At 39.8% G+C, this 13,715-nt stretch overlaps 1 protein-coding gene across 2 annotated transcripts in view; it reads left to right on the forward strand.

Moving 5' to 3' along the window:
- The window catches only part of LOC115458706 (vesicle-associated membrane protein 7), a 48,044-nt gene that overhangs the window by 23,862 nt on the left and 10,467 nt on the right, over positions 1-13,715 (forward strand). For both annotated transcript variants that reach the window (XM_030188531.1, XM_030188532.1), the window contains exons 3-5: positions 1,091-1,148; positions 1,545-1,682; positions 10,073-10,163. In XM_030188531.1, coding sequence (XP_030044391.1) covers positions 1,091-1,148; positions 1,545-1,682; positions 10,073-10,163 — 287 coding nt within the window. The remainder of the gene's footprint in view (positions 1-1,090; positions 1,149-1,544; positions 1,683-10,072; positions 10,164-13,715) is intronic.

Here is a 13,715-nt window from a genome sequence, read left to right on the forward strand (position 1 = left end):
TAGACATTCTATTCTGCCTTTGTAAAGTCCAAATTCTGATGTCTATGCAAGTGCTAGTTTATCCATGTCTAAAACACAAATAGTGCTTCTAATATAAGAACCTAGAAGTATAAGCTTGTCTCAGATTTAATTTTAATTATTTTCTTTAACAGTATTTTACTAATTTCAGAAAAACCTCATTCAAATGTTAAAAATAAAATTATATTGATTTTTTTTTAAACCACCGATTTTGTTTCCATCCTAAGAAAATTCTTCCAAAATTGAATAATACATTTGAAAGGAAATTAAAAGATCTCATCCACTAACAAGGACTCTCTGGCACAGATCCAGAAAAGTCTTCTGTTTTTTCTAGGGAGTGTCAGAAACATCTAGGAATGCCATGAAGCAAAACATCTTTTTCTTAAGAAAAAAAAATTGAGTCCAGTCTCTAAGAGCGAACAATACATGATGATGATTATACATTCCAGCTGTTATCCAGAACTGGCACATATTTGTATGCAAGATAAATTGGGGAGAGTGTTGCTAAAAAAAACTCACAGGTAAAACGTATCCTCTCTCTAATGCAGCATTTTTAAACTGGTGTATCGCAGCTGCTGTCCAGGTATGCCGCAGGAGTTCAACCAGCTTAATTTATGCCGGAACGGAGTAAGTTTTCTCGTCTCTAGCAGTCGGCAGCAGCAAGCATCAATTTATAACTTCTTGCTTCCACATAGGCAGGAAGCGTCGGAGAGAAGGCTCCGGGGTTGGTGTAAGCAGGCTGTATGAATCACTGCTCACTGCTGCCGACCACTAGAGACAAGAACATTTTTAGATGGTATACCAGGATGGTGGTGGGGGAATTAGAGAGAGACAAGGGGAGATGCCTGGTCATCAGCTGGAGAGGGGACAGCAGGGAGAGATGTTGGACTGTGTTTGGGGTGGAGAGATGGGAAGGTAAACACTGGACTATTTGTGGGGGTGGGGAAGAAGGTAAAATGCTGGGCCATGTGTGGGGGTGTGCCTTGACAATTGTAGCGCCGTGTGAATGTGCTGTGAGATGAAAAGGTTGAATATCTCTGCTCTAATACTATGTCTTGCATTCCTTTCACAGTTATTTGTTTCATTATATTTGCCAAGACAGGATCATTTACCTTTGTGTAACAGATGATGTAAGTATTTTGGATAATGTTCTTTGTATTGTACAAGGATTTTTATGTGTAGCTTGGCTCAACTTTCACATTTATTTACACTTGAAAATCTATTTATTGGGTCACCATCTATTCGTTGCAAACAGAATATTGCATCGATGTGCTGTGGTGATGGCAAAACTGATTCCATAGTGCTTTGTGGCCTCATTGCTGATCATTCGTATCACCACACTGCTCATCTTGCCTTGTCTTTTATGGCTTGTCCGTGTGATGACACACCTCAAAAGTTTAGCTTTTCAGTGGATAATTTGCATAGAGCAAGTGAGATCTGCATGCAAAATATGAAAATGCAATATTTAGTAAGACAGGGACTCAAAATAATCTTTTCCAATATCTTTTTGCTGTTACTCCTTCCAGGATTTTGAGCGCTCAAGAGCTTTTGGTTTCCTGAATGAAATCAAGAAGAGATTTCAAACCACGTATGGTTCCAGGGCACAGACAGCTCTTCCTTATGCTATGAACAGTGAATTCTCCAGTGTTCTGGCAGCACAAATGGTAGGAGGCTAGCCCACTTTAGAGGATATTAGGAAACATTTCCAGCTTTGGCATACTGTAGAAGTTATCTGAGCGCAACTAGCACTATTTCTGACCGAAGAACAAATCTTTCGATCGTTTAATCATAGAGGTATTGCCTCAAAAACCCCCGGCTATATAACAAAGAAAGCTCACGGGGGCTGGGCTGTTTCATCACTGGCAAACACCTCATATAGAAAATTTTTTTGATATTTTATACATATAACTAATCATTCTCATTCTCTTATTACTTTTCTTACGATATGAGGATATATATGCTATACAAAGTTCTAGACTTAGAAGCTATTTAGCTATTTAGCTTTATAGAAGTCCGGTAGTTTCTTTTTTCTTTTTTATTTGACGCTGAGCGCGACCACGACCAACGATGCCCAGCGTTTCGTTACCTGCCTCAGGGTCATATGGTCTGCGTCAATCTACAACAGAAAAATATGTTAATGAAAGCCTTACCCTCGACTGTATAAAAAAATACAGTACTTTCTTCTAAATCACCTCAGCTCAAAAATCAAACAGCTCCAACGGACCAGCTTAAAGAGAAAATGGCCTCTCAGGTTTAAATACCCTCTAGCGTCAGACGCCGGAAGTTGGCGTAGCCAATCAGCCTCTGCTCATTCAGTCTTATCAGGAAATAAAGCTCTCCAATCTTTTTTATTTTTTTATATATCTAATCATCAGCAAACATTCTATCTTGAAAGAAACATCAGAAAAGATATGCTTAATTCAAGAGGAAAAAGTCCTTAGTTTTAGAAAATGTCCCTCATTTTAGAAAATGTCCCTCATCTTCGGTCAGAAATAGTGCTAGTTGCGCTCAGATATCTCCTTCATTATTGTATTTGTTATATAAACAGTATAGGCAGGGGGAGATTGCCTTCCGTATCTATAGAATTGTTTGTTGAATACTGTAGAAGTTGCCATGTACTTGTTGGGATGTAATGCAAAAGTTGTATTGGGGGTCTATGGAGGGTATGATTTTACTCCTGGGAAATTCTGTACAAAATGTTTGGAAATTCTGCACTTAGTATTTTAAAATTCTGCAGGATTTTTTTTATTTTTTACACACGATCATTTTTATTGGTGAAAGGCAGCAGAATTTTAAGTATCTCATAGTTTAAGAACAATGAGTATCAATGCAATAATTATAAACTAAGATTTACATTTCAACAGTTCTGTACATAATTGACAAGATCTCATCCCCTCAAGCCAGATACTCTGCTCACCCCACAACAACAATAAACTGTTAATAATACAGTCTTCCTCCCTGTATTTCTACACCCCCCCCCCCCCCCCATCTATAAATCATCCTATGTCAATATACTCATATGAACATAAGAGTAGCCATACTGGGTCAGACCAATGGTCCATCTAGCCCAGTATCCTGTTTCCAACAGTGGTCAAGCCAGGTCACAAGTACCTGACAGAAACCCAAATTGTGGCAACACTTCATGCTACCAATCCCAGGGCAAGCAGTTGCTTCCCCATGTCAGTCTCAATAGCTGACTATGGACTTTTCCACCAGGAACTCGTCCAAACCTTTTTTAAACCCAGATATGCTAACCGTTACATCCTCCAGCAAAGAGTTCCAGAGTTTAACAATTTGTTGAGTGAAAAATTATTTCCTTCTATTTGTTTTAAAAGTATTTTCATACAACTTCTTGAGTGTCCCCTAGTCTGTGTACTTCTGGAACGATTAAAAAATCGATTTACTTCTATTCGTGCTGTACCACTCAGGATTTGTAGACCTCAGTCATATCTCTCCTCATCTGTCTCTTTTCCAAGCAGAAGAACCCTTACCTATTTAGCCTTTCCTCATATGAGAGGAGTTCCATCCCCTTTATCATTTTAGTCACTCTTCTTTGAATCTTTTCTAATTCCGTTATATCTTTTTTGAGATACGGTGACCAGAACTGAACGCAGTACTCAAGGTGATGTCGCACCATGGAGGGATAGAGAGGCATTATAGTATTTTCAGTCTTATTCACCATCCCTTTCCTAATATTTCCTAGCATCCTGTTTGCTTTTTTGGCCACCACCACACATTGAGCAGAAGATTCCATCATCATATCTACAATGACACCTAGATCGTTTTCTTGGTTGATGGACCCTAGCTTCAGATAACTGTGCTCTTATATCCTCATGTACATGCTGTATAACATTACCCTTCATTCCCCAAAACCACTGACAACTTAAAGCTTATTCATTAAAAATAGGCTATATCCTTAACAGTTCAAGAACTAGCCTCCTCCTCCCTTCCCCTCTCCCCCTTTGCAGGGATTAAATTTAAGGGGCCCAAATCAGTAAGAATTTACTGTTCCCTTTTGAAGGTGTGCCTTGCATCCTGTAATTCCAAAAGCATTAAAGTGTAAAAACTATTGCGCTAGGTCTAGTAGGAAAGTGAGGAGTCTTATGTCCAGTGCTGCAGTATGATCTTTGCTGCTCTGGCATTCCCCAGGAGCTGTCTCTGACCTTTGCCCTGCAGAACAATCCTCAAACAAAAGTCTCCAGTCAGTAAACTGTAGAATGCTGATACGATGACAAGTCAGTGTTTTTGTGCACGAGCTTTCTACAGATTGTAGGAAAACATTCTTAGCATTGCGTCAGGATGTATTGTCTGTGGGAACATCGTTTTTGCTAGCTTATAAGTGCTTAGTTATATGGAAGTGAAATATACTTTCTTTCAACCAGAGCAGCTTTCTTGGATGTGAAGATGATCACTATCTGATAGTATTAGCAAGTGACTAAGCTATAGTTTGGGGTATCTGGTGTGATTAGCCTTTCCTTAGTTTTCTTTTTGTTTTCCTCTTTAATTGACTTTCTTGTCATATTGCAACCCCTCCATTAGACATAGTGGTCTAAGAAGATTGGTTTGTTTTGGGTTTGTTTGTTTTTTTTGGTATCTGATACTGTTTCTTGCAGATTGCAGCCTTCCAAAGTTCCATAGGTTTCTGTGGAACTTTGGAAGGCTAAGTGCTTTGAAAATATGACTCATAGTGGTCTAAGAAGATTGGTTTGTTTTGGGGTTGTTTTTTTTTTTTTTTTTGGTATCTGATACTGTTTCTTGCAGCTTGCTTCCTTCCATTTTTCTGTAACAAGTAGTTTGACTTGTGTGTTTTATTTGATAACTAGTAAAAAAGCCCCGTTTCTGATGTAAATGAAACGGGGGCTAGCAAGGTTTTCTTCTGTGTGCATGTGGGAGTGTGTGTGTCCCTGCCCTCTGCCCTCTCTCCCTTCCCCTGTGCTCTCTGTCCCCTCCCCCCTCGGAGTCGAGTCCTTCAGTGTTAAGTTTCCTGCTGTGTTTGTGTTACGGAGATAGTGAGGGCTTCTGCCCTCTCTCCCCTCCCCCCTCTGAGTCCTTCACTGTTACAGAGAGAGCGATTTGATTTTGTGCTTTGCTGTGTTTTCCTTCACTGTTTGTGTTACAGAGAGAGCGAGGGCGGGGCAGACACTCATGGGGAAACCGGATATCTCTCCCCCTTCACACTTCCGGTTGGAGGCTTCATTTAGAACGTTGGTGGTGCCTTTTATATATAGAGATAATGAAAAATAAATGAGAGAGAAAAAAAACCTGAGCCTTCGGGTCTTCTGCGCACTTCTTAGCATCTGTGTTTAATAGCTAATATCTTCTTTTTTTTTTTACCATGGGATTTAGATGAGTCCTTGCGCACAGTTAGCCAAACATTTTTGAATAAGGTGCCCAAACTTACCATGCTTTATTACGTGAACCCCTGTTAGCCAGGTAACTCCTTAGCTAGGATGGGCAAATTCGGCTGTTTTCCTTGTTTTGCTTCTATTCTGGCAATTTCCTTAAAGGTAAATATGTTTCTTTCATTTGCAAAGCAGTAGAATATGTAAATTTTCTTCACAGATAAGTTACCTGAACACATCAAGCAGTCTTGATAGTAAAACAGTGACAATTTCTTGCATGTTTTTACTCGTTATTGGAGACTTACTGCTAGGTATTTCACTTTTCTTAATATCTGACTTTTTTTTTTTTGGGGGGGGGGGGGGCGGGGCAGTAGTGGTGGTGAGTACAGTTGTCACAGGTTGTTCATACTTCACAAGTGTCTTGAGTGCAATACCTGCCTGTTCCATTTGTAAAGATCAGCACAGTAGAACTTAATTTACATGGATCATATGGATAAGAGTGGCAAAGCAAGTTGGGAGTACCTTAAACCCTCCCTCCCTAGTGAACTCTAAAGGGTCCTTTTAATAAGCTGCAGTAAAAAGTAGCCTAAGTGTGTACTTAACGCAGGTTTTTCCCACTTGCTAAGGCCATGTTTACCGCAGCCATAAAATGCCCAGTCTTCTATTTTTTTTGTATTAATTGCCATGTATGTTGCCATTAGTGGGCAGCCATTAAAAAGAATTACCACATGAGCACTTACTGCCACCCATTTTTAGGTGGTAAGGGATCATGTGATATTGCTCTACTAACCAGTTAGCGCATGCTAATGTAGACACTCTAAATGTTTAGCACAGGAACGCCCTCTCTCTGTCTCCTGACACACACACTCAAAAAATTAAATAAAAATATTTGGTTAGCATACGCACATTTGGCAGTTACCGCAACACACCTGAGCGTATCCTGTATTACGCTATGTTAACACCTAACACAGCTTAGTGAAAGGACCTCTGATTTCTTAAGAAACAAAATGAAAAAAGAAATCAAAATAAAATGAGGGATTATCCCTCTTAATCTGCCCAGCAGCATTCTTTGTGCTGGTAGTGTCACTGTAATGAGCGTGCGCAGAGTAGAGACCCAGAGCTGCCACCTCCCTTCTAATCTGTCACATGAAGGCATGTGATCAGCAAGGGACAGGGGTGGGTAAGATCCTGATTAAACTTGCAGGCAGGATCCTCAGAACTTAGTTCTTATCTGCTGTTTTCATTGATCGGCCTTGTGTGTATTTAAAACCAAAAACAAACAAGTTTGGAAAGTGCAGCTTACACTGTGATAGTGGCATGTATCTCTTTCCTCTGATGACAGACTGACTTCTCTGTGTGAGAGATTCTTTGAGGAGGCTTGCAGTAAGTCTCTCTCATTAGGGTGGCATTCAGCTATGAATAGGGGATGTGTGTAGGGGCCGTGAAGTTGGTAGGAGTTAGTGTATGTGAGATGTGTATGTTTGTATCTGTTACTCCTGGGGAAATTCTGTGCAAAATTTGTGAAAATGTCACAATATTTTAAAGTCCTACATAGTTCATTTGTAGTGTTTTTGCACAGAATTGCTCCATCATAAGGCCTGAAATTCCCGCCTGCCTTTTCCCTCATGCTCCAGCCTCTTCAGTTTATCATTGTATCAAAACTTTTTGCACGGCCTGGCTGCCTGTGATCTTTTCCTTAGGAATAGGAAGAGTTAGTGGTTATGGAGGAATGGACAGACTGGATGGGCTGGGCCATGTGGCCTTTATCTGTCATGGTTCAATGTTTCACCAAAAATGGAGAGACATGATCAAACCAAGCACCCTCCCAGAATTCATTTTTCAGCTGTGTTAGGTACAATCTGTAGGTTCCCCCCCCCCCCCCCCCCCCAATCTGGCAGACCCAGATGAACAATATTATAGCAGTCTATGTGGGATAAAACCATGGATTGAATAACTACTTGAAAAAGACTAGGATCTAGTAACAGTTTAAGTCGTCGAAGCATCTTAACTTTGAAAAATGATTTTATGAATTGCACTGTTAATCTGTTGACCCATTGTCATGCCTGAATGAATCAGTACTCCCAATAATTTGATTTTGTTTGAGATAGGGACCGCCGCTCCAGCCAATTTCGGTAAAATTTGCGGTTGGGAGAGTAGTGAGTTCCCAAACCAAAAGAATATTAGTCTTATCAGGGTTAAATTTTCAAATTGAGCATACACATCCATACACATAATTTGCCAAAACCAGTACTCATAAGAGAAATATTGTGCATAAGAGAAATACTTAATCCCAGTGGTTTTAATATGTTTCCTATGTCGCCCAAATAAAAATTGGTGGTGCTGCAGATGCTATTCATAATGCAGTTTAAGTGGTTGTGGGGGGGGGGGGGGGGGGATCCAAACATTTGCCTGAATGAAAAACAGTACTGCCTTCCCTGTACTCAGTGAGGAATTGATGAGCCTCTAAATCATTTTTTGTGTGTTTCTTTGGGTATGTGCGCAACAGAGCCATGTCTCTGATTCCGCTCTTGTTAAACAGGTGGCCCTATGCTGTAGACACTATCCACACTGCCATCAATTGATTAAGAGGGATCAAAACCCCTTCCTGAAGAAAAAAAAATAATACAGTGCTTTTGGTATACACAGAGCAGTGCACACCAATGCGTGGGATAAACACAAAGGAATCCTGTTTAGAAGGAATGGATCCACGGAATCTTATAGAGATTGGGTGGCAAAACCAATGCTGGGCAGACTTCTATGGTCTGTGCCCTGATCGTGACTGAATAGATAAGGATGAGCTGGAGTGTAAATTTTAAGGGGCTTCGACGTTAGCTTCAGAACTTTTAGTACAAGAACAGTGCTGGGCAGATTTCTACAGTCTGTGCCCTGAAAATGGCAAGGACCCATCAAACTCGGGTATACATATAAAGTATTGCATATCATGTAAAATAAGTTTATCTTGTTGGGCAGACTGGATGGACCATACAGGTCTTTATCTGGCATCATTTACTATGTTACCAGGATCATAACAGAACACGGTTGATGATGTTGGTTTTCCAGTTCTCTTTTTTTTTTTTTTAATTTCTTTATTGATATTTTATAATATATCACAAAACAATGTGATTATGCAATCGGCATTCCATTAAACAGGAAATTCAAATACAATTTTAAGGAAAAAATGACAAATAGCCCTTCCGTCCACAAATAAAGAAAAATGATTCCAAGATTTAGAAAGTCTAATAATAGAGAAAAAATAGGAAAAAAGGAAACCTCACAGTTGCTTCCTCTGTATTCAAACCCCAGCCTGCTATTTGGGAAGGCATACAACATTCACTTCAACTCTAGCATCTAGGAAATCTTTAAGCTGTTTAGGATCCATAAATTGAAATTGCTTACCCTCAAGCATTATATTACAAATACAAGGAAAACGTAATACAAAATTTGCTCCTAAAGCTTCAACTCTGGGACGCAGTTCCAAAAAGGCCCTGCGTCTCATCTGTGTAGGCTTAGAGAGATCCAATTCTATCACCAACATATCACATTGAATTTGTATTCCATCATGGTATTCTGCAGCTGATACTGGTAGCAATGATGCAACATGTATCGTGAGAGGGGGCATAGTTTAGAGCAGTGATTCCCAGACCTGGTTCTTTTCAGGATATCCACAATTAATATTCATATGAGAAATTTGCATGCAGTGGCTGCAGTGCATGCAAATCTCTCTCATGAATATTCATTGTAGATATCCTGAAAACCTGGCTGGCTGGGGTTCCTCCAGGACCAGGTTTGGGAACCACTGGTTTAGAGGAACAGCTCCTGTATGGGGATAAAAAGCAGGGTACAAAATGACTGTCATCTCTCGGAATGAATTGCACGCTTTGTTGACATGGCTTTAGATTCGGACATTCACATCACACAAATATGGGAAAATTGTACTCTGGAACATTGCTGAAATGTTTTTTTTTTTTTCCCATACAAAGCAGGTAAATATCTAGAAGTAAATTATGGAATGTATACAGTCCCTTGTCATATCAGTTGTTGTACTTTAGATTCTTGGGTTAAGGTATGAAAAAGATGCTGGATACTTGAGCCACTTTCACATAAATATGAGAAGGGAATGTGATTGCCAAGTTAGTTCACTTGAATGCATGGAAATTGTATTGTTATTCACTTCATTGAACTAATATGTATTTTACAGCCATATGAGTTAAAAAAAAAAAAAAAAGAGCAAACTTGAAAAAGAAACAAAACTGAACAGCTATTCAGGCAGCTTGTTTTAATTTAATATGAAGCGAGTATTGCGTCCAATAAACTATTTAAGATGTGTATTAAATTAGTGTAAAGAAGGGGTACCTTTTTATAGTGTGTTTGTGTATTAATCCTTGTCTCCAGGTACTTGTAATAAGTTACACACACTAATTGAAGTAGGGAAAAAGTCCTACAAATCTTGCTATACTTAGTTACAACTTTGTAACTATTTACATTGTTGCTTCGTAAGTCGCATTGAGCCTGCCATGTGTGGGAAAGCGCGGGGTACAAATGTAATAAATTGCCTTTCCCTGAACTGAGAAGCGCATGAGCCTCTGAGTTCTTTATATATGTGTGTGTGTCTCAGCCATGTCTCTAACTTCTTTCTTGGGAAAGCATATTTCTTCCCAGATGTACTTGTAATGCACATTTCAATAATGCAGGATTTGCATCTTCTGTTTTAGAAACACCACTCTGAGAACAAGAGCACTGACCGTGTGACAGAAATCGAGGCGCAAGTGGATGAACTGAAAGGAATCATGGTCCGAAATATAGGTACAAGAACATTGCTCACTGCATGGGATACTAATAAAAAGGCCTGGAGGCCTGTGAGGTTAACATGGATACTTAGGGGGGTTGTCCTAAGAATATAAGCTTTGCCATACTGGGACAGGTTTGGATAATTTCCTAAAAGAAAAGTCCATAAGCCGCCATTAAGATGGACTTGGGAAAATTCACTGCTTATTCCTAGGATAAGCAACATAAAATCTGTTTTACTGTTCTGGGATCTTGCCAAGTACTTGACCACTGTTAGAAACAGGATACTGGGCTTGATGGACCTTTGATCTGTCTGAGTATGGCAGCACTTATGTTCTTACACTGGGGACTTCGGGGTCTCTGGCAGGGCTGGTGTGCAGTTTGATGCAGGAGAGCGTGGTATGGGTGCCATTTTGTCAGGGCCAACTGGCAGTGAGGAACAGCCTGTTGTCTGATCATGTGCGGAGCACAGCCTCGGTGCCCGACAATGCATTCAGTTGCATCAGGATCTTTGTTTTATATTGCTCTTACATCAGACTTATTTACTAAAGCAGGGACAGTCAGAGTTGCTGCAGTGTGCTCCATTTTCTCACCCCGCTGCCCCTCCTGCTCCTAAGAGATCTCATTTAGACCTCCAGGAGTAAGCTGATCTCTCCTTATCTGATGTGGCCTTGGTCTATTCAGAGGAGTCCTTAGAGAAGGGAGAACTTCCTCCCGAGGAGGGGGATGATCCAAAAGTACCAAGCTCATTACATAAAGAGGAGCTTGGTTCTTTCTTTTTTTTTTTAATACCTATGGTTTAATTGAAGAATAATTTTATGGAACAAATACAATGAACAGATTAAAGAAGAAATAACACTTCCAATATAGTACACCAAATCCCTCCCAAAGCCTCCCCACACCCAGTCCACAACAAGGTCTAGGAAATAGATCTATCTAAATAAGACTATTCTGGGCCAGAGATTAGAAAACTGTGTCTTTGGCTGCCTGAGAGCTGCCAAATGCTCCATAAGTGTTTTCCTGTGGTGCCATCTAGTGCTGAAATAACAAACCATACTGCATAAATACAGCACTTTAAGAGATTGCACAATTTCAAGTCCAGTTCCACATCAACTGGGATATAATTCAAAAGGCATAATTCTCTAGTAAAAATCAGAATTCATTCTGGCAGTTCCCATAAACTCTAGTTTGACATAGAACTAAAAGGTTACTACAGTTGGACAGTCCCACCAAATATGTGAAAGTGAACCAATATTGCCACTTTGTCCCCAACAGTTGAGGTCCGCCTTAAGGCCTTTCTTGACTAAAAATTGTGGAGTAGTATACCAACACGTTGATAGTCTTAGTCTGTTTTCTTTAATTATAGCTGAAATCGAACAAATTTTTTAGTTTTTTAACAATATCAGTACAAGCGTTATCAGAGGTATTTCATCTCTAGATCCTTCCCTCACATGATCTTAAATGGTAGTTTAACAAACTTATATTTTCTAGCTATTTTACATAAACTAGAAATCAGCCATTTAGAACAATCCGGCTGAGACCAGAATACCTCCAGTGGACTCCTATCGCTAGTAATCGCTGCTTTATACAACCCTGTAGTAAGACAGTGTCTAAGATGGAGATATAAATAAAAGTCACCGCAAAAGATTTCAGTTGCCTATCATCAAATAATTGCCCCAAAAATCGAAGACCTCTATCCTCCTGTCCCTGGAAAGAGTATTCATAAATTGGAGTATCTCCATCTAACATCAAAGAGAGAGGTGTCTAACATGATCTTCACTGCCTCCCAAATCCCCCAGATGCAGTGTGACGCCACAATTTAATTTCATAATGTGTTTTAAAAGGGATTCATAATATTGGCATACCAGGATGCATGCTAGAAGGCCCATGGAATCCCATAAAGAGGTACTTTACCTGCATATAATTTTTGCTCAATCTGTCCAAAGGGTTTAAGCTGCCCCCTTGATTTCCATTCCCAAACATGGAGCAATTGCACTGCCATGTAATATGTTCTCAAATTGGGAACTCCCAACCCTCCTAATTCTTTATGATACAAAAGTATCGTCCAAGCTATCCTCGCCAAATAAATTGTACAAACAATCTTTGCCATTGTCTCAAGAGTCTTAGAGTTTGTTGGAATTTCAGCAACTGAAATAAATATAAAAATCGTGGAAAGACATTCATTTATAGAATTGTCACTCTATCCAACCAAGGGTATGGTCCTCCATTCCATTCCCTGAGGTCAACCTGAATCTCTTGTACAAGAGGTAGATAATTCAGTTGATCAACAGAAGGGGCTACTTTTAACTCCTAAGTATTTAAGTGGCAAGTCACCCATTTGAAGGGAAAGTTGGCTTTCAAGGCATCAACCAAACTCTTCTCCAAAGATAAATTAAGCACTTCTGTTTTGTCTTAAACCCAGAAACGTTCCCATAAAACTTAATCTCTTCAATCGGAATGGGAAGGGTTGTATGTGGCTGAGTAAGAAACAAAATGGCATCATTGGTAAATATTATCTTATGGACATCATGTCCTATAAGGACACATTTTTATGTTTGAGAGCTCTCGAATGCATTGTGCAAAAGGCTCCATCACTAGAGCAAACAATAATGGTGAGAGCGGTCATCCCTGTCTGGTCCCTCTGCCCAGAGGAAATGTAGATGTATACCTCCCATTTATTTTGATACAGACCAAAGGATTAGAATATAGAGCTGATAACCAGGAACAGAACCCTTCTCCTACCTCAAATCTCTGTAAAGTAGCAAACATAAATGGCCAGTGTACCCGGTCAAAAGTCTTTTCTGCATCAATGGCTAACAACTAGGATCTTTCTAGAGCGTACCAACCATACTATATGGAGAATTCTTTTAACATTGTCCATCGTCTACTGCCCCATCACAAACCCTGCCTGAAGAATTGATTACCCTTGGCATCCGTGGAGCTAACCTGTTAGCAACTAACTTAGAAGTGTCTAAGTCTACATTTATCAGGGAGATATAGCGATAAGAACCACAGACAGCTGTATTCTGTGAAGTAAGAGAGCCCCCATCTCTTAAAGCATTAAAATATTTTGCTAACACTGGAGTCAACAAGGTCTTATAGAAGGTGTTGGAGACCCTATCCTAGCCTGGAGATTAACTAGCTGGAAGATTTTTAATAATGATGTCTACTTCATGAGAAGAGAGATCCATATCCTTGGCCTGTACCGCCTCGGGAAGATTAGGTACCTCCTCCTCCTTTATAGGGATGTCAGTAGCACATAATGACTTATAAAAATCTAAAAAGCAATTCTGTATTTGCTGCTCTTTTCCAGTTCTCCCTTGTTTCTAATTTTGAGGATCCAAGTTGAATCTGGTGCTCCCTAATCCTCCTCATCAACATGCGCCCAGATTTGTCACTATGCTCATAATATTATTGTTGGAACCTTCTCAATTTAAAGTATATATCAGGCAGTCAAATAGTGTGCAGCTCCATCCGCTATCTGTCTACCCATCTACGAGACTTTTGATACCTCAAGTCGACCTCTTCTATCTGGTTAATTAAGGATTGTTCTTTTTTGAGTCTGTCTTT

Source organism: Microcaecilia unicolor, unplaced genomic scaffold (assembly GCF_901765095.1).
Source record: "Microcaecilia unicolor unplaced genomic scaffold, aMicUni1.1, whole genome shotgun sequence".
Taxonomy (NCBI): domain Eukaryota; kingdom Metazoa; phylum Chordata; class Amphibia; order Gymnophiona; family Siphonopidae; genus Microcaecilia; species Microcaecilia unicolor.